Source organism: Dasypus novemcinctus, chromosome 9 (genome assembly GCF_030445035.2).
Source record: "Dasypus novemcinctus isolate mDasNov1 chromosome 9, mDasNov1.1.hap2, whole genome shotgun sequence".
Classification (NCBI taxonomy): domain Eukaryota; kingdom Metazoa; phylum Chordata; class Mammalia; order Cingulata; family Dasypodidae; genus Dasypus; species Dasypus novemcinctus.
The window spans coordinates 77,027,380-77,048,370 of record NC_080681.1 but is presented as its reverse complement, the minus strand read 5'-3'; the positions used below and the strand labels follow the sequence as shown (position 1 = coordinate 77,048,370).

At 38.1% G+C, this 20,991-nt stretch overlaps 1 protein-coding gene across 1 annotated transcript in view; it reads right to left on the bottom strand.

Moving 5' to 3' along the window:
- The window catches only part of USP24 (ubiquitin specific peptidase 24), a 149,374-nt gene that overhangs the window by 19,645 nt on the left and 108,738 nt on the right, over positions 1 to 20,991 (bottom strand). The window contains exons 43-58 of the mRNA XM_058303514.1: positions 20,135 to 20,254; positions 19,388 to 19,513; positions 18,636 to 18,734; positions 17,606 to 17,688; positions 17,084 to 17,225; positions 16,745 to 16,864; positions 16,100 to 16,320; positions 15,630 to 15,754; positions 14,381 to 14,522; positions 13,770 to 13,920; positions 12,838 to 12,933; positions 11,109 to 11,212; positions 9,531 to 9,644; positions 4,707 to 4,803; positions 2,218 to 2,334; positions 1,697 to 1,789 (exon numbers count right to left, since the gene is read on the bottom strand). Coding sequence (XP_058159497.1) covers positions 1,697 to 1,789; positions 2,218 to 2,334; positions 4,707 to 4,803; positions 9,531 to 9,644; positions 11,109 to 11,212; positions 12,838 to 12,933; positions 13,770 to 13,920; positions 14,381 to 14,522; positions 15,630 to 15,754; positions 16,100 to 16,320; positions 16,745 to 16,864; positions 17,084 to 17,225; positions 17,606 to 17,688; positions 18,636 to 18,734; positions 19,388 to 19,513; positions 20,135 to 20,254 — 1,950 coding nt within the window. The remainder of the gene's footprint in view (positions 1 to 1,696; positions 1,790 to 2,217; positions 2,335 to 4,706; positions 4,804 to 9,530; positions 9,645 to 11,108; positions 11,213 to 12,837; positions 12,934 to 13,769; positions 13,921 to 14,380; positions 14,523 to 15,629; positions 15,755 to 16,099; positions 16,321 to 16,744; positions 16,865 to 17,083; positions 17,226 to 17,605; positions 17,689 to 18,635; positions 18,735 to 19,387; positions 19,514 to 20,134; positions 20,255 to 20,991) is intronic.

Here is a 20,991-nt window from a genome sequence, read left to right as displayed (position 1 = left end):
GAGTCTGGATACAGAACAGCTTGTTGTGGAAAATGGTTATGGTAAATCTTTTTTTTTTTTCCTTCATTTTTTTGGGTCTTTATTTATTTTTTTAAAGTTACATTAAAATAATATGAGGTCCCATATAACCCCCACCCCCCTCACCCCACTCCTCCCCCCATAACAACAACCTCCTCCATCATCATGAGACCTTCATTGCACTTGGTGAATACATCTCTGAGCACCGCTGCACCTCATGGCCAATGGTCCGCACCATAGCCCACACTCTCCCCCAGTCCACCCAGTGGGCCATGGGAGGACACACAGTGTCTGGTAACTGTCCCTGCAGCACCAGCCAGGACAACTGGTTATGGTAAATCCTGACATAACATCAACACACAGAGCATGCTATGGTGTCAGTACTGGTTTTGATACTGAAGAAAAACAGCAGCACAGTGATATGATAGGAAGTAGAGAGCAGGCCTAAGCAGCAGGTCTGTCCCCTTACTAGAGAAAGGGAAACCAAGGAAAACTTTGCCGATACAATGAACATTTAGGAGGGAAAGGGTACAAATCTCTGCTCCACTATACCTCAGCTTTGTGACCCTGAACAAGTGACTTAACTTCTCTGTGCTTTAATTCTTGCCTAAGAATGAGGTTGAAAAGGCCTACTTGATTGCACTCCATAAATATGACTTATCATTACTGCACATGAACATTTTGTGTATTTTAAATCTATCAAACAAAATAAATATAATGTGTGGGAGAAACACACCAATATAGGAACTTCAAAAAGAAGAGCCATGTTTGGATATATATCCCCAACCCTTTTACTACAACTCCTCTTTAATTTATTATTTATTTACTTACTTATTTATTTAATTTTTTTCTCTCCCCTCCCCCCCCCCAGCCCTGGTTGTCTGTTCTCTGTGTCTATTTGCTGCGTGTTCTTTGTCCGCTTCTGTTGTTGTCAGTGGCACAGGAATCTGTGTTTCTTTTTGTTGCGTCATCTTGTAGTGTCAGCTCTCCACGTGTGCTGCACCATTCCTGGGCAGGCTGCACTTTCTTTCGCACTGGGTGGCTCTCTTCACGGGGCGCACTCCTTGCGCGTGGGGCTCCCCTCCGCGAGGGACACCCCTGCATGGCAGGGCACTCCTTGCGCGCATCAGCACTGAGAGTGGGCCAGCTCCACATGGATCAAGGGGGCCTGGGGTTTGAACCACGGACCTCCCATGTGGTAGACGGACGTCCTAACCACCGGGCCAAGTCTGCCGTCCCTTTTTAATTTTTTAATGAGTATTATGCCCAGAACATCATTCAGTTTATAACAATACAACTTCACATTTGAATTCTGGCCTTGTTATCAACATCTGACTCAAAACAACTACCACCCAAACAGCCTTGTTCATAGCCCCGGAGAGGAACCTGAAGAGCACACTGTCATCTATTTCCTGAAGGTGTTCTAAGCCCCCCCTCTGGCAATCAGCCCCTCACATTTTGATTGATCCTCTAGTCAGTCATTTCCATGGGTGGTTATCAATTAAATTCTGTGAGGAAATTGCAGAAATAAGTGAACTCCAAAGAATTTTTAAAGTAGGTAGTCCTAACACCTGGACTCCTATGAAATTAAAAGGAAAATATCTACCACCTACACAGATAAACAAAGTGGCTGTGAGAAGATGGAGATTTCACCAGGAACTTAAAAGCTGCCAATTACCTGATTGTTTTGCCGGTTGGCCCCTAGGAGAAAGCTGATCATGTGTCGCAGAGCTGAATGCCTCAGGAGAAGATCTCCAGCCCTAATACCTTGCTGTCACAAGATATTGAGAAGGACAAATTATATTCCTATCCAATCAAAAATTTTGTTTTAAAAACACAGAGAACTACTATAATAAGAGTCAATATGTTTTTTAAATGCTATAACTTACATATAGGAAGTACTTGATAAAATTTAATTAAAAACAACACCCCCCCCCCCGAGTTTCAACAGCCTCACATTGCCTCACGATGGCTACCAAATAGAGTTAACCACTTGTTTAGAAGTAGATTTCTTTTTTTTATCAATGAATACCTATACCTATCTGTATCAGAATTCTTCTAAGTAATATAATCCACAAATTTAGACTCTTAAGAATATTCATAAAACCGTATCATGTAGATTCTAAAATGGTCAGTCTGAAAGTTTTCATTGTCTAAAATTCCTTGCCATTTTTTTCCTTCAAAATATAAATCATTTACCTTTTGTACAAAAGTGTTGAAGAGGAAAAAGTACTGAGCACAGTTTTTACAATTTTCTGGAACATCTTTATCCAGCAGAGCAAGTAGTACCTCCAGTAACTGATGAAGGCTTTTTAACTGGTTAAAGGAAAGATGAAATCACATGAAGAAAAAGAATATAAGAAAGACATTTGTAACAGGATTAATTTGAAATAAGCCACCATAAGAACAAAAGGAAAGTCTGATTGACACAATCCAGTCTTGACTTCAGATGGATTTGTTTTGGAGAGCAAATTCAAAATGATCAGTTTTACCTTGCAGGGGGAAATTGGTATAATAGAATTAATTAAAAGAAACGCCTGGCTTTGTTTCCTAGATTTCAGAGTCAAGGGCATGATTCTCATGGCTGCATTTTCTCCACAGTCATTTCTCTCTGTCTCTTTTAAGAAAGTGGGGGCTTAGGGGAGACATTTTTCTGAATCCCTCCCTCCACTATGCTACTTCTTCACATAATCACAGATGCAAAGAATAAAAAACACAGACACAGGCATCAGGGCTAGAAATCAAGCCAATGGAGCAAATGGAGGGCAACAGCCTGACAGAACGACAACGGCAATATCGACTCGACTGTGAACTTACTTGACAGCCCGCTGACGCCTCATGGAAAGCTTTGAAAAACATTTTATTTGTTTAGAAACCATTTTGGTTATGACATTGCTTCTTTTTTCCCTCCCACCCCAACTGTGTTTTTGGACAAGTCCCTACAAATTCATCTGTGATCTGAGAATTAAGATCAGGCTTACTACTTCTGTTGTTCACTTTCTCTGAAGAGGGTATTCATAGACGTTTGAATATTCCCATCCATCCTGTCACACCCATCATAAATACAGTGAGATTTAGCATTTATATAGGACTTCATTTCCAAAGTACTTTACAAAATATAATGTGGGTGGCAAGAGGCACTATTTCCATCACGGAGGGAAAAAAAGGCATAAAATTTATCAGTTGGATATCAAACAGAATTTACTGAGGCAAATGGCTTCCATGCTTATGTGCTCCACTTCCTTCCCTTTCTACCACCTGCAGTGCTGCCTTTAAGATTGGTGGGCAATGTACTGTGGCCTGAGCCCATCCTCAGAGAAACTGCACTAGTTCTGCCTCTACGTTTTGTTCTGGCTGGCACATGGGAGGAAGGAGGAAGATGAGACGGACCTTCTTGATACATCTAGGACATACTTCCATAGGGGTATCTTGGAAGAATGGTATCAGCACTACACCCTCAGGCTCCCAAAAAAGTAGGGCTGGAAACCCCTCCCTGACATGAACTATAGCAACTCCCAACACCCATCTTACAGATCTTGCATCCAGGTAAGGTTTTATTTGAAAAATGGTCCTGCTGTTTAAATTAACTGTGGTTTCTACTACTTTAGGGTAAACCTCAACTTTCTCATGATCCTGGAATTGAGAGACAGTCTTCTTCTAGGTTCTTCCTAAAGGGCATATTTGATTTCCTTGTTCACTGTGGACTGAGCAGAACTCCTGAGTTTGGTCTCACAGCACATCCTGGATCTGGCAATGTTGAGGCACTAAGGGCTTGGGTACCGGGTGCTGTATCTGGATTAATGTCCTCCTTAAAAGACTTGCTCAAGGTTGCTCAAGGTTACAGAACAAAGTCAAAATCTGAATTTGAAGCAGCAATTCCTAGCATCTTATTTGGTTCACTGAGACACACTGTCTCTAGCCACTGAAGGAGCCAATTATTTCTAAAATAACATTTTTCAAAGTTTTCCATGTCGTGTCAGCTGTTTGAAACAGCAAACTTGAGAAGTAAATGCTGTATTTTCTAGGACTTAATAACATATTGAATAATTGGACTTAAAATGAATGTCTTTTATTTCCCTGAGACATTTAATCTTTGGGGAGTGAGGATGACAATAAATACCCTGGTTTGTTTTAGCAGGTGTGTACATGGAATTGTGACCCAGAAAGTATGCTGCAGAAAACAGGGTTACGGAGAAGAAGAAGTTCAGAGGAACAGGAATACCAATTAGGGGATAAACTGTTTTGGCCAATGGCCCTGAATGAAAAGCACTACATGGTTTGACTGCCTACTGCAGGTTTAGATCAGGAAAAGAGCTTATGAAGCAAGAGACAAAGCTGTGGCTCAAAATGTCTGCTGGTCTAGACTAGAGTCTCTAGACTCAAGGTTAGTCTCAAATTCAGAGATCTAAAACAAATTCCTGAGAGGACTTTTTGAAAAGAGGTTGTTCTAGAGAGAAAATCCCAAAACAGACCAAAGCAGACCTAAATTCCTACCCTAGCCTGGTTTCTGGGGTATGAGAGAATGCCCGCCACCCTGGCGTTTATTAGAAAGTCACTTCACAGAAGGCTTGTTTTATGTGCCAAAATTATCACTCAACAACCCTAGGGTCTCTTTTTTTATGATGTGTAATTTAAAACATTTGGTAAAAAACAGAATACATAAATCAGGTTTTAAAAATGAGACTGACCTTATCCTGATAAAACAAGGCACTGTCCAAGGTTTTCTCCAGAATGGTGGCTACGGCAACTCGTACTTCTCTCACACTGCACTCCAACAAGAAAATCCTAAAGTCAAGAGAAAAATGGAGTCAAAATGCAAGACATCTTTCTATTAACTCCAACCTTTCCAACATGGGTCCCACCTTACATCCAATAAGTGAAATTACTCTAAGATCTAAGCTCAAGTTTCCTGAGAGCTTTAGCACACACTTGCAGGCCTCTGTGAAGGAGGAAGGCCAAAATGGAATACAGGACCCTTGAACACTGAAAAGTGGATCCCTGCCCCCCTTCTTCCTCTAAAATGAGTATCTGTTTAAATGAAAATTTGAATTTAAAGAGACAGGGAGGCAAAGAATCTAATATTTAAAAAATTCATAAACTGAGGAATAGTTCTTGGCATCTCTTCAATTTCACAAAATAAGATACTAGGCAACGTTTTGAGACCAACTAGCATCTCCAGATCCCCCTTTTCACCTCTATTTCTACGCTTTTAACTTTCCTCTCCATTCCCCCCTTGACCCCACCCCTTACTTCTTAAAGCCCTCCTAGAAGCATTTGACGCTGAAGCGGTCCTTGCCTCCCTTCTTCTCCTATTATCATAATTATTATTATTATTAAAGTTAACACTTATTAGGCACTTTAGGTAATAGTCAGACACCATACTAAGCACTGCAGATGCATTATCTAATCCAATCCTTAACACAACCAGTGGCAGAGGTTCTTATCCCCCCAATTGGTAGACGAGGCAATCTTAGAGGTGATGGAGGGCATGGCTGGGTAGAAACATTGCTCTCGGGGGTTTCTGATGGAGATCACCTGAGAGCCACTAGGTCAAGTGCACATGGTCTCTCTCTGCTTTATATATTACTCCAATGTGACAACCAATTTTCCAATCAGCAAAGCAAAATCCCATCTATCTTTGCCAATATTTCTTAACAGAAAATTCTCATTACTCCATGTGAAAGATTTAAATACAACATAATTTTGATGACTCAAGTCCAAGTTGCCCTGAGACACTTCCTTCAGGTGACAGCAGTGAAAGCTGACCTTGTTTCTTCTGCCTGTTTGGGTGGGGGATTTGCATTCCCTCCCTCCCTCTCAAAACTAGGCAAACAGCTCTGCTCTCTTCTAAGAGGAAGACGAAAGTGGCCCCTCCTGAAGTGCTCCACTTCAGCTCATTCCATGTAACTGCTGATGCTACTTATTAGATACCTAATTTGAACCAGACAGACAAGGCTCTGTTCAAAATCCACTAAGTGTCTAAGTAGCAACGATAAAAAAGTTTAAAATATAGCAAGCACTTCCCTAATATTTAGCTCTAGAGGCTCAATCAGATTCAAGTGTGGAAAGTGCCACATGCATCCTATCATGTCACATCAGGAGGCACCATGAGAATGCACACAAATCTAGAACATGGGGAGTTCTACACAACAAAGGACCAGTCTTCCCCTAGAATAAACTGGCATGACAAAAAGAGGGGGATAAGGAAGAGGAACTTATATGTCTCAAAAATCATATAAGCTAAATCCAACTTGTGAAACTTGTTTTGATTCTGACTTGTACAAACTCAATGGTAAAATGATATTTTTGAGAAACCTGAGGGAATTTGAACATGGACTGGGTATAAGATGACATGAAGGAATTACTACTAATTCTGTTGGGTGTGATAATGGTAAAGTGTTTATATATACACACATTTTCAAACTTTACCTGTTAGAGACACATGCTGAAAAATTTATAGTGAAATTATATGCCTGTGGAGGTGTATACATATGCATGAGTTTGTATAAATAAGACTAGATTGGAAAATGCTGACAACAGGAACTGGGGAAGGGTACGCAAGAGGGGCCCTATATTCATTCTACTTTTGTGTATGCTTGAAAATTTCCACAATGAAAAACTTTTAAAAGGGTGTAAAGTATCTTTCATGTAAGTAGTTTTAATTTCTTAATTCATTTTTTACAATTATATCTTTAAAACAGTTTTAAAAACAAGGACCAAACTGGGGGGTTGATCTAAAAGACAAAGCCTTCTCCAGATTGATTCACAGTTACTAAAATATCACTACAGAATATTTTTATTTTTTAGTTGTAATAACGCTAACCCAAGTTATCTTAAAGGTTCAAAAGAAGTAAGCAATTAGAGGAGAGTATTATTTCTTCAAACATGAAATTATACCAATTGGTAGTGACAGAATGTAATAAATTCTTTCATGAATAATATGGACTAGGTAATTCACTGGAATTCTTGACAATCAGGAACACCAAGAAATGGAAACATATTATCCAGAGGAAATTACGGAGTTTCTCTGGAGATACTTAAGAGCAAGTCTGCTTGGACATAAGGGAATGGACTAAATATTTGCCATGTTCCATCCACATGGAAGATGGCTCTATGACATTCCAATGCCTTACAAGATACTCAAGAATCCTTCTATTGGAAAGCCATTTTGAATTTAACTGGAAAATGGGTAAAAGGGTTTTTCTAATGCTAACTCTAAAAGGACAGGACATAACACTTGAAAGAAATATTTATTTTCTCTCTCTTCATGAACTATTTGCATGTATGCATTCCTGAACAAAAATCTGAGTGCTTATTATTTGCCAGGCTCTTTGTGTAAAGTGGGGACCCAAAAGGACATGGCCTCTGCCCTCAAGAAGCTAAGTTTAGCGGGGAAGACAGGCAAAACAATTGAGAGTAGACTAACGCTGCTCTCTTCGGAAGAAGCCCTTCTAAGGAAGCATCCTTTAAGCTGACACCTGAAGGATGAAAAGGTCCTTACTATGCAAAGATTGGAGAGGAAAATGTTCCAGAGAGAGAGAACAACAATAGGTACAGGTCTTTAGCAGGAAAAAGTTTAGCATGTTCAAGGAAACAAGTCAGTGTGGCTAAAGCATACGTGAGGAAGAAAGTGAAACAAGGTAAGCCTGGAAAGGCAGGCAAAGGCCAGATCAACTAAGGCCTTGTGGGTTATGGTAAAGATTTTGGATTTTATTTTGAATGCGATAGGAATCCAGTGAAGAATTAAGCGAAAAAGTAATGCGACCTAGTTTGTTTCAAAAAGAACACTTTGGGTGCTATGTGGAAATGGACTGCAGAAAGGAAAGGTGGAGATATCAAGTAGGCAAATAAATAAATGTCTGGAGTTCAGACCTAAAGGTGAAGGGGATATGGGATCAAGAAAGTTTCAATTAGATCTCTAACTTGCCTCCAGGCTATGACGTCCCTGTGGGAAGGAACTTGCACTTCTGAATTCTCTGTTGTTTGTTTAAACTGAAACCAACTAAAGCAAATTTGTATATTGACAGAAATGACCTGGTAGAGAATCCCAGAAGGTGTAGATGTGGGAATGAGAGATGATAATTAAAGTATCAACTTCCTTGAGAAGGTCAGCTCATATGGAGAGATTAATTTTGACAAGAGGGAGGATACTTCCTCTATTATAACAGGAGGAAAGGAGAAGATGGGAGCAGACTCTGGTGGGTGTGTGGAATATGTGACAGTGAGCTGTCTAGGTTTCCAGGTGGCACTGAAAGTTGGTGGTAAGTTAGTCATAGAATTCTGCTCTTTTCCTTAGCCAAGGTAAGGTGAATGAGTACAAGGAAAGAGAAGGATAGGGAATCCTTCTAGGGTTGATAAAGGGACAGAAGGACAAGGGTGCTGAAAGTATTGGCAAGAGCTAGTGGCTGGAAGGATTGGTGAGGACAAGGTCAAAGGAATGACACTGGGTGTCCATCAGATGAGCTGAGGCAGACGGAAGGAAGAGATCCTGGCAGGGAAGAGTCAGGACACTGAGAAATTAAGGTGCTCGCTGGGTCTCCTGTGTGAATGCTGAACTCTTAAAGAATGGTAAGAGAAGCTGACTTAGTAAAGATGCTTGGGAGTAAAGTGCTGAATACTCTAGTGAGCAGAGCATCTTGAATTTTTACCAGAAAAGGCAAATTGTTTTTTCACTGTAAGTAAATATACTAACATAGGTAAATATACTATCAGTATATTTTTAAAAAGTTTTTAGCCAGAATCCAAATATAGTAAGACAATATCATAGACTGTGTAGTAAACTAAGATTGTTTACCTCTCTAACTTGCCACCTGCCCATGAGACTCTAAAGGAAGGGACTTGTGGGAAGTGGATATGACTCAGGTGACTGGGCTCCCATATGCCATATTGGGGGTCTGGGGTTCAATTCCCAGGGCCTCCTGGTGGAGTGCTGGCCCATGTGGAAAGCTGGCACAGCAAGATGACAGAATAAAAGGAGACACAGAGGAAAGACAGTAGGAGACATGGTGGATCAGGCTGCTGAGGTGGTGCAGGAAACTGGACACCTCTCCCCCAAGCCGGAGGGTCCCAGAATCAGCTTCTGGTGCCGCCTAAGGAGAAGACAAGCAGACAAAGAGGAACACACAGCGAGTGAGTGCAAAACAATGAGGGGAGGAGGAGAGAAATAAATAAACAAATCTTTTAAAAAAAATAAATAAAATAAAGGAAGTGACTTGCACGTCTGAATCTCCTGAGCCACAGCAGGGGTGGCTCACAGCAGGGGTGTGAGCTCCTGCCTGTCCGCCTCATGTGTTTTCCTTGCATCTGATGAACACCTGTCTGACTCTAGTCCAAAAGACATGACTTGGAAGGGATGATGTTGGAGTGACCCGAATCACTTCCCCACTGGCTTCATTGAAAATAGTGTCAGAAATATCATTTCAAGTTGAAATAGAAAAGGTTACAAGGAACCTCAGCTTGAAATCACTCGAAGGAACACAAATTTCTTTTAACGAAAAGATCTTAACACTTACTTGACCAATTCTCGGCCTTCAGAACTAATAAAATATTCAACTAGCCACTGGCAAGCATCAAAACTTTTTGAAAGCAGAGCTTCAATAGTGGCAATCCATTCTTCAGTGTCAACCCTTTAAGAAAGCAAAGATGGCAATGTTAGGAGTACAGCCCCGGCTAGTAACCCCATGGAGAGTCATTCTATTTTTTGGAGGAGGGATAAGTTAGATACTCATGACTACTGACTGACAAGGCTCAGCGCATCAAAGAGGCCAGTGTGTTTTGCATTCTTTGGTTACTTGTGGTATGATATCCCTGCCCCCCCATAAAAACCCGAGAAGTAACTTATGTCTTGACATTACAATTTTATCTTCTGCATTTCCTCAAACAACTTTTACTTGGAAAAAAGGACTGACCTGTAGGATTTAGTTTTGCTAATTAATTAATTAATTAGAATAGCTTACTACCATTAACATTTTTATACCTTATTGTGACAACCATTAATATCTTAGTTTATGAAATAAAAATATATACTATCCATGATCTGGCCCCAGTCCCTCAGTCCCCCAAAAGTCAAAAATTAAAAAAATGGAAATAGGGTGCAATGTGTAGACAGCTTGAGCAAAGTTCATAAATAAATGTCACCATATAAATTTCCTTACTTAATTCTATTTATGCCAGACATTAAAAGAAAGGAACACATTATTTCTTTTTCAATCAAATAATAAAGAGTGGTATCATTTAATATATCTTTGATTATTCACATAAAAATGAAATTGCCATCATATTCATTTTCTTCTCCAGAGTTTCTTGACCAGAAAATTTCCATCTAAACCTCTCCACACCTGGAGAAGTTTGCTAGGTTAGTGACTAATAAAAGAATGAGAAGATTAATGGTCTAATTATAACTGGTCTCCTCCACTTGAATCTCTTCTTACTCTAGGTATGTCCTACAAACCACTGCTCATCCATTTGTCATCCTTTGTTGACTTAATCACGGATCAACTATTTAACCAGAAATCGACTAGGTGCTGAGGATAAAAACCAATGACGAACAAGATGCAATCAGATCTAGAGCTTCTAAGGTACCACTTCGAATACAATGCCTCCCAGTTCAAAACTTTCCAGATCTCCCACTGAACAAAGCCAAAACTCCTTACTCTGGCACTTGTGACACTTAATGATCTCATCCAAACCCAACATTCAGGTCTCACCTTAAATAAGCCCCTTACATGTACTGTAAAACAAAACCAGTTAACTAGGTTCCTTTGGCAAGCCTTGTCCATGACTCATGTCTGAATGGTCCCTCTGTGCTGTCTATCTTTTTGCCTTTCAAAATCCTCTTAACACCTATCCTCTAATCCCCATATAGGGATATGGTTTTGCTCACTTTCCAAAGATTCACAGCACTCATGCCTTCTACTAGAGTTACTTCATTTTGTTTGTTCAACCTACCCTTCCTTTGGATTAGAATTCCTTAAAGGGAGTGGCCATGTCTTAATCATCTGATTATATTAAATAGTGTTTTGAAAAGTTGAATTAACTGAATTCATCAATATCTTTAGTCACAACAGACTATCAAAAACATCACTTCTTACCTGAGTTTTTTCTTTGTCCGTAGATAAGTTTGAAAAAGAAACTGAATGGCAAGTTGTAAACTCACTTTGGCCATGCAAGGATAATAAGGGTGCTTTAATTTAGTCTAAGAGAGAGGGAGGAAAAAATGATAGGATATTTTTCACAGAGGTTTTATAAATTACTATAGAGTTATTAACTGAATAATGATACATATGATAAAGGTAAATACCAATAAGAAAAACTAGCCAATTCATTATAGAAAATATTCCTTTTAGGAGTAAGAGAAGTTAAAAATTGACATCCCCTTCATTTCTTTTATGATGTCCTCTCAAAAGAGCTGTTAGAACACAGGGTGTTAATTAGTCTATCAAAGCGGGGCTCGTGAGGGCTCTGGAGACATCCAGACACTACAGGCAGGCCAGGCAGCTCAGAAGTCTGGCACCCTGCTAGTGGGCCCTACTTTGGAATTTATGCTCCCCAGTGTGACAGAGATGAACTCAGCTGTGGTTTCCCTACACATGGCTCTTCTGCCCCTTCTATATGAACCTATACTCAGCACTAGAGTTGACAGGCTTAAGTCCAAGAGACTTAAATCTTTGGGCTTTCCATGTGACAGTTGGGCCTTGAATCTCAACAGAGTTGCAACACCTACTCTCCAGTTCATTAGACTAACCCAGAACAACTAACCAGGAGATGATGATGGACAATGACCATCCCAAGGAACAGAGAAAGCCTGCAACTGCAAGCAAGGGAGTCCCATCCATTTGCCCCATGGGATCTAAGTCCCATCTCAATGAGAGTCGGAGTGGGCATCACCATCCCAGAATCCTCAGGATTGGGGAATGAACAATGGACTAGAGTAGACCTAATGTTATTCTACTATAGACTTATTGTGGTTCTAGCAATTGAACTTTTATCATTGATGTGAAGGCAGTGACTACCGGAGGTTCTCAGGGGAGGGAGAGGGAAAAATAAGTGTAATAAGGGGCCATTTTTGGGACATTGGAAGTGTCCTGAATGATGTTTCAATGACAGATACAGGTCATTATATATCTTGTCTTAACTTACAAAATTGTGGAGAGTTTAAACTATAATCCACCCTTAGTGGCAATGCTCCAATATGTGTTCATCAATTGTAACATATGTACCACACTCATGAAGGATGTTGTTAATGTGGGAAAGTGTGGGAGCGGTAGGAAGCGAGGCATATAGGAAGCCCCTACATTTTTCATGTAACATTTATGTAATCTAAGTATCTTTAAAACAACAACAACAACAAAAGTATATTAAAAAAAAGTAGTCTATCAACAGACTAAGAAAGCTTTTTCTTCATTGTCAACTTAAAAAAAGAATCACGGTACTCAAGACAGAGAAATCTTAGAAGTTCCTATCTTGAGTCTGATAATATCTGATTACAAATTAGGAAAAGTTAATCCTCACAAAACCCGCTATCTATTGACATCACCACATGGACATTCCATGAGATCTTCTTTATAAATACTAAACAAGGGCTCTTAAGAAAATCAGTATGTGGGAAGCAATCCATTCACAATCTACATTATATACTTTGAACAATGCCCTTATTTTAATTTCACCTGATAAGCGACATATTTATAGGCATTTTTTTTCCCCCATCTATCTGAATATTAGCATCTGAGAGGGAGGATGAGGTGCTGAACATTTTAGTTAAAAGATATCTAACTGTAATCTTTTCTTATTTCTTTAGCAATGACCCAACTGGCTACTTACAGCATTCAACGAAGCTAAAGACAAAACAAAACTGAAATAGTCGCTACTGTACACATCTCTATTCTTCATAAACTTGAGGTTTTCATCTCTTACCATCTACAAAAGGAAATCAGTAATTATTTTTAAGAAACAGGGTAAAATAATCAATATTTGGAGGACATTACTAGCATTAGGTAGAAGGGTTTTATAAGTAAAACTTTATGGTTTATAATTTCCTTTCCCAGTTCTTTGAATTTTTAAAAAAGGAGGGAGGAAAATCTTCCTTTCATACATGAGAAACTATAAAAAAGGGAATTATTATTCCTTAAACCAAATCCTTTTGGGAAATTTAGGAAAACTTCCCTGTGAAGGACAAGTGAATTCTAATTGGATTATTTTCCCCCAAGTACCACCAGCTCCATGCTCTCCTTGTATCAGATGGCTTAATTCTTTCTCTCTTAATGAAAGACTCCATGTTTTTCTTACACTCTCTTGGTATTTATTACTTGGTTTATAAAGCCTGGACGGTAATTGACAGTTCTGAATTATAATCCTGGCTCTGTGAAGCTGGTAGGCCATTTCTCCATTTCGGAGCCTCAGTTTTTCTATTTGAAAATTGGAATAAAACCTGTTCCTCCACAAGAGGATTTTAAGAATTAAGGATTTGTTTAAAGCATGAAGTATAGAGTAGGTACTCAATAAATAATGGTTATTACTGTCATTAGTTTTGCCCACAGGTTTAAGTCTTATTTTTTACTTCAGATGAAATAAGTTAATTTCAGCATATGTATTTCTTTCTTGCACCCCTCTTCCTCATTTGTGATATACCATAAGCACACAGCTGGTCAGGGATAATGCTGGCCAATCTTGAGTGTGTATTCTTATTGATTTCTGGGATGAATTTTGACATTTATTTGGATCTCCTCTCTTAGAATTTTTTATATGGTTCTTACCTGGTATATTCGAACAGGCATTTTTTCCACAAATAGTCCTTTTTTCTCTCCTTTTTTCACGAGTTTGGTTAGAATAGAGAGTCGGTCATTATTAGGTCTATGGGGCCGAGGAGATGACTGAGGTGAAATTTCTGGTGACGATGGAGCTGACCTAAGTAAGACAAAGAATCAGAAAACTGTGTGTCTAGTATAAAGCAGCTATTGTTTTAGTAGTTATTAAAACTTGCCAAACTCACATAACCATGGTACAAGATTTAAAAATAAGTTGTACACTTTCTTGATTCAACACATTGAAATGCAAATTCAGACAATACAACCATTAAAAAACAAAATAAAATTTTTGGATCACATTGGCAGAGTACTAAGCTGTGGACATTAAGGATATTCAAAGACTTTTAAAAATCTCAATTCTAGAATGACATAATTTATATGCATGTTTCCAAATACAATACAACTTCTTGCCAGAGAAATAATGACCAGGGAGCAATAAGAAGAAAGAAAAGGGATAGAGTGATTTACTTACTTGCTTTTCAAAATTTCTCTCTTAGCTGATGGGTTATAATGTCACCTAATGAAATCACACAGCAAATTATACAGGAAGAGAAACTTACAGAGAGAGATCCTCAGCTTCCTGCCGTACAACACTAACTCGACTTTTCTTTGGTAATACTGGGGAATTTTGATCAGATACCCTTTGATAGAAGAGCATATAGGCATTCCAGTATCTTCGGCGTACATCAGTATATGGGTTTGCTTTATAACAAGACATTAAGAAAGAAGCCTTTGTGAATAAGGAGGTTTTTCTTGTCTTGACAATCTAAAATGAAGGGTCCATACATTCAGTAAACAACTACTTACTAAATTTGTTAAGTGCAAAGTTTAAGTAAAATATGTGTCTTTTTAGAGTACTGCTTAGAATGGAAGCCAGGACACTTCAGTTCTCACACTACAATGGAGCACTCACTGCGGGTTGCAGGGTTGCATGGTAATGGAGTAAGGGAAAGAAGGTAAATATTGCTAGGTAAAGTCTAAATTTAAGCAAAAGGCGAGTAACTTTTAAAAATATGTTTTGTGGTACAGGATAGGATTATAATTGGCTCCATTTAACCATCTCTGCATTGATCTGCCAAAAATTTCTAGGCAAATTCTACAACCACTACATTCAGCCATTAAATATTACTACTATTAGGTGTATCACTACTGTAACACAATAACAAAATCTAATATAATCGGTATAACACAGGTAGAAAATTTGAAACACTGCTAGCAAATTTCAAAATCAGGCAAGAATTACCAACTTTAGATAGTTTCAGAATACGAAGGTCTATGCAAAATCCTCCTGCTCCCACCCCCAGCAAATTCTGGTTGGAGTTTGCGATACTTTTTTCCCCTGGGGATGGGGATTATGAAGGAAAAGAAGGCTTTGCCAAACTGCATAATAAATATGGCTTTAAAAACACAGATGCTAGGAATGCCTCCTCTAATTAACCATACCTCTAGACAGGTGAAAAGGAAATTTGAAAATTTTAGTGGATAACTACTTCTTCTGAAACTATTTTTAAGTTTGAAATTCTTTGCTCATTAGTTTCTCTTCGATATTCATTTCTTCCTCTTAACTTATTTTACTCTCCTCCCCACCAGCGCTGTTGTGAGGAATTATTAAAAAAATTTTTTGTAAGCAGCTTGAACATTTTCACTCTGGGTATCAAAGATAATTCTTGGCTCTATAGTTAGAGCAGCAGTACTATAAAAAAAAATAATGTCTTCTGGATTTTTATGTAAAAATTACTGCTTCCAATTTGATAGAAAACTATGAAATAAAAAAAAAAACTAACAAAATATCTGTTTGTAAATACTTACTTTGATCATAAACTTTTGGTCTATATTCTCCTCCGAAGCATTCATACTCCAAGGTCTCATCATTTAGGTCAAATTCTTCTATAACTGTGTCATTAAATTTATACCACTTTCCTTTTCCACATCCCCTAGAACCCAGGGATAAGAGAAACATTGTAAGTTGAAAAAACAAACATTCCCACCTCCAGCATTTATCTCTACCACTGTCTATTAAAAAAGTATGTGATTACCATTTGAGAAATATCTAAAAAAAAAATATCACAACTATTATTTCAATTCCTAAACAACTTTTCAAACTGAAGAGATAAACAGTCACACCAAACTTTACAAATTGAAAATGAAGATCAAAGAGCAATGTAAAAGCTTCTTTGCACCAAAATGAGTAAGTGGGGTTGATAAGGAAGGGTGGGGAGAGCCGAGGAAAGACAGGTGGGAGTAGGGTGGAGAGCCAGAGCTGCTCAGGAAGCCCTTACCGCCTGTCCTTAATGAAGGAGTAGTAGTGGCCTGCATGTGCCTGCCCGCTGTGCACAATGACCCCGACAAGTTCATAGTTTTCTGTGAGGGCAACTTTTTTCCGTGGGGATCCTCCACCTCCCTGATCCAAACTTCGCCCGTTTTCACCAACTTCAGAAGATGAATCTTGGCGAGCCATTCCTGAAACTGTGTAAGGCTCCATATTTAGCATCCAGGGAAACTATTTAGAAGCAAAAAAGCCATGTCAATGTTGATTAGTAATACATTCAGCGCTAACCAATTAAGTCAGACACAAATAAGAGGGATAGGGTTTTCCTAATTTAAGCTAGGAACACCTCTCCAATTCAAGTACAAAATCTCAGCATGGCTCAGGTTGGGAAAGTTCTCATTTAAGTAGTCTCTGGTTTGAACAACAAGGACAGCATTTCACTTCACAGCTGTCACTAGGGTGCCTTCTAGAAATGGGGGATAGTGCATATGGATCTGCCTAGTCTATTAGCAACAGCTGCTTAAGGCAAGGGGCTGTGTCCTTCTCAGAGCAAACAGACTTTCATGTTTTAGGTGAAATCTGAAAATATATGAAGAAAATGGTGAAAAAGGAAGTGAGGTAACAGTTGAAAAAATTTCAGAGAAAAAAATGTTACCCTTATTTGCTCATCATATTTAATGGAGCGTCCACTCTCCCAGTCAAATCCAAATCTCATTAAGTGAATCACCAAGATGCTAGGTAAAGACTTAATACAGGTCCTTTTCACTGTTATTCTCTAAAGAAAAGCAAAAACCAATTACCTCTACAGAGAAAACAAAACAGCAAAGTAATTCATGCAAAGGTCCTACATTTCTAGAGGCCTTTCCCACTCATGTGAAGCCACAGGCTAATTCAAGTTGCAAAAGGAGCTTAATATTGATTTTATACAAAACACAGAGACAAAGTACATGAATAACAAATTGATTTTGTTTTTTAAAAGGGGCATATAAAGTACCTTTTCTTTACACTTTTCACAGTAATATGCATTACTTCCCTCTAGAACTTCTCCTCTAACAAACTGATCCAAGGAAATTTCCAAACTCTGACAAGAAGTAACTCCTAGATTGAGAGCCATGAAAGCTTCCTCACGCTCATACCTGATTAGGAAAGAACAAAAAAAACTTGATCAATGATGGGACTTAGAAATCTTGAAATTATTACAATACCTGGGTTTAAACACAGAACTGTACTCCCAATTGCTGAAATTATCACCTATCTTCCCTCATTCTTTCAAAAGTACACTAAAACAAAAACACCAATTTTTGACAATTCAAAGTTCTTAAAATTGTGAATTTTACCAACTATTTCCTTAAGGCCATAAACATGGAAATCAAAGAAATTCAATTCAATAAGTATTTATAGATGCATTAAGAGATATATCTCCAAGCCTCTCAACAAAGGCAAAATTCACAACATACAGAAGAATTTTTAAAAAATGATAACCATCATTTTTTATGTCAGTAATAGTTTCACTAACCTGTGAGGACAGTCTTTACAAATCTTCTGATCAGAATAGATGCCCTGAAAAGTATTCTTAAAAATTTGTTCTCTCCCCAGTTTCTGTTGGAGTAAAAAGGTAAGATTTTACCTGATGCCCCTAGAACATAAGGGTTGTTCATGTAGAATTTTATTTAGACCTAAGAAAACAAAGACTTCAATTCAATCATCAAAATAAAATGAGGCATTCTGATAGTTGCAGCTGGAAAACTAATGGAAGGCTAGTAACCCATCATTAGACTCACTGTTAGGGTAATGCGAATAATCAGAAAAGGTAGAGGAGAGCCAGCTGTTAGTTACAGCAGTTGACAAGTGGAGCATTCTACATGATTTCAAATCCTTCTCCCTATAACCATAATTACCAACTTGGTAGCAACTCTCCACATTTGTAAGTTATTTTTAATAACTAATAAATGTATAGCTGCTAGAATTCTGGTAGAATGTTATACATTTATATTATTAAAAAAATGGATAAATTGTGCCTAGTGACAGGAGAGGCAAGGTGGAAGTGACAGTAGACTGCCTATTATCTTAGGAGGCAATACATTTCGGAAGTCTGTCCCATGTTCTCCTGGGTAGAGGTAGAAAGCTGTGGGTTTAGACATCACCACAAACAACTTTTTAATCTGGTCACTTTGTCCCCTTTGATAGAGAACCCTGAGTTCCAAGGTTGCTCTGCACAGGGCCAACAGCTCACTAGTGACTGCTGTACTCCTCTGGGGCCAGGTTACTTCAATGGATATTCAGTAAGCGTATGTAGATATATATATATGATTATTAATATGTAGATATGGATTAAGAGTTACATAATTTTTCAAGTGTTCATGAACCGAGAAGTATGTAAATCTACATATCTATGTTTGTTTTTATGTTCAAATACAGAATGGACTGTGCTGCGGTGCTAGAAATATCAATTCCTGATTTATTAAATACATAGTAATCCCAAGACACTATTCTCATATTATAATTAGAATTTGAGGGAGTTAGAGGGAAAGTGAAACTTTCACGACCTTGAGATATTCATCCATCTGATCAATCAGACTAGTAAAGAATTCATATGCATCCTGCTGTTCTCTCACGTAAAGTTCCTTGTTCCACATCTTGAAAATCTATGTAATAAGAAGTTATGTTGTTAAATACAAAAACAGCAATTTGTAAATACAGCAGAAAAGGAGGAATTAAGCATTTCTAAAAACTAAGTTCACTATAAGTATGTGAGAGCTTTTACTAAATTGAGGTTGCTTGTGTTTAGCCATCTACAGATCTCCCTGGTTCCTTGTAATCCTAAGTCTACAAAAATAGACATGGGTTCAGGGTGAGATCTAAGGCCACAGAACAGATCATTTTTCTCTTAGAAACTGTCTAACCTATGGGGAAAAATCCAAGGTAATCCTCCATTATATGAAACATTCTAAAGCTATGCTAATAATTTTTTAAATAAATTAAAGGCATTAGTGAAATTGGCATAGGTTAAGAGTAATGCTCTGAACAAATATTTCAAAAGTAAAATAAGAATTGTGAGAAGTGTTCAAAATAATTAATTCCTAAAATTCCTAAAATTACGAATGACTATTCTCAACATTCTCATCATTTGAAACTAAACACTAATTCCAAGAAGAGTGGCAGAGCCAGCTCTTTTATAGGTTCTTGGCAATGGGATTAGAGTTAATAAAGATAAGAAACCACTATCACTAGAGAGAGACTGTAGCTAAGCTCCAAATATATAACATCTTTCAATCTAAAAAGTTACTGGGTGACATACCTTCCAAAAGTTCTCAGGGACATAATACTGCAACTTGCTTTCCATTAAATGCCCGAAAAGAGACTGAACTTGGTAGAATACACTGTCATCTGGATTATCCATGTCATCATCCACTGAAAGTAATGACTAAAAAGAAATGAAATTTACTAAGTTGGGAATATTTTACATCATCACAGAAAATCTCCATATATCTAAGTCTAAGTACATTGCCATTTAGAATGCTATGTATGTTTGGATATGGTTACAACTCTACATCTGTTTAGCTCCAATAATTTCTAGCTGGTGTAAACGTGAACAAATCATCTCTTTGAGCCACTTTAGATTTTGAAAAGCCAAACTAGTCATAAGAGAATCTCTACAAAAAATAAGCATGACACGATACACATGGAATACCTTCAAAACTACTGATGGCTATATCACGAGGTACTACTGATAGAGCCTAAATATTTCTAAAACACCGAAAAATGCTAGTAAGTTTATGGCATAGACTTTGAGGATAACTTTGGAGTTCAAAAATCACATTAGACCAAATCCAACTGCCAGATAGGCAGCATTTACACTGGCAGATTTATAAAACTGAGCAACTAGGAACAGCATCCTGTCTCAACAGATTTCAGAAGCTACTAAAAACTTCCCAAGTTATGTCTAGTTTTAATAAATCTAAGATGCAATATATAAATATGGAAGCATTTTCAGGGAACACACCCATTATCTATCATACCAAACAGGAGAGAGGGAGGGAATCACCTCAGGCAGACCAGGTTGCATATACAGCTGCTGGAAGACTGCGTTCATGTAACAAGTAGCGCCACCGTTCCTCAGCCCCACAAACCCTGAACTGGACCTGCTATCCACTGGGGGAAGGTACTAGGAAAGAGAGGAGCAGAAATGGTAGAGAAAGAGAATTAGCACCTCTGCCATGAGCACACTGCCACTATCGCTACATGGGATGTCTGAGAAGAGAGAGATGATCACAGATCTATATCTCCAGTGTGTTTGAAAGTCATGCTAGCAAAACCTGTATTTCATCAAGTACTTCTGCAGATACTAATACAATTACCAAATACTATTTTCTCAATATTTATTTTTAGCTCATAGAGTGCAATCCCTGGCAAATAGTAATTGTGTATTTCTTTTATCCATTTATGTAGTCACTTGGTTATAATTGAACAAATATTTATTGAAGGCCTACTATGTGCCAGGGACATAAGAGAGGACAGAAATGTGCATGCTCCCTGAGCTCAAGGAGTTTGCAATCTAGTAGGGTAGACAGGCATTAATCAAATAATTATGCTAATATATATTTACAAACTGAGCTTAAGTGCTCAGAAGAAAAGGAATATGGTTCTATGAAAGTGTTTACTGTGAAGAATCCTGACCCATATGGAGGGTCAAGAAAGGCTTACTTTTATTCTCTTCCTTTTTGAAAACAACCTCCTTTTGTTAAAATTCTTCCAATAAGCAATTAAATAACTAGGTAAACATCCTCTCATTTCACATAAAGATGTTTTGTATTAACATGGATCCCGGTATTGTGCTTGTCTGGGTAGAAACGATCCAGAAAATGTATATTGGATAGAGGTCAACATGGTACTTCAAATGGC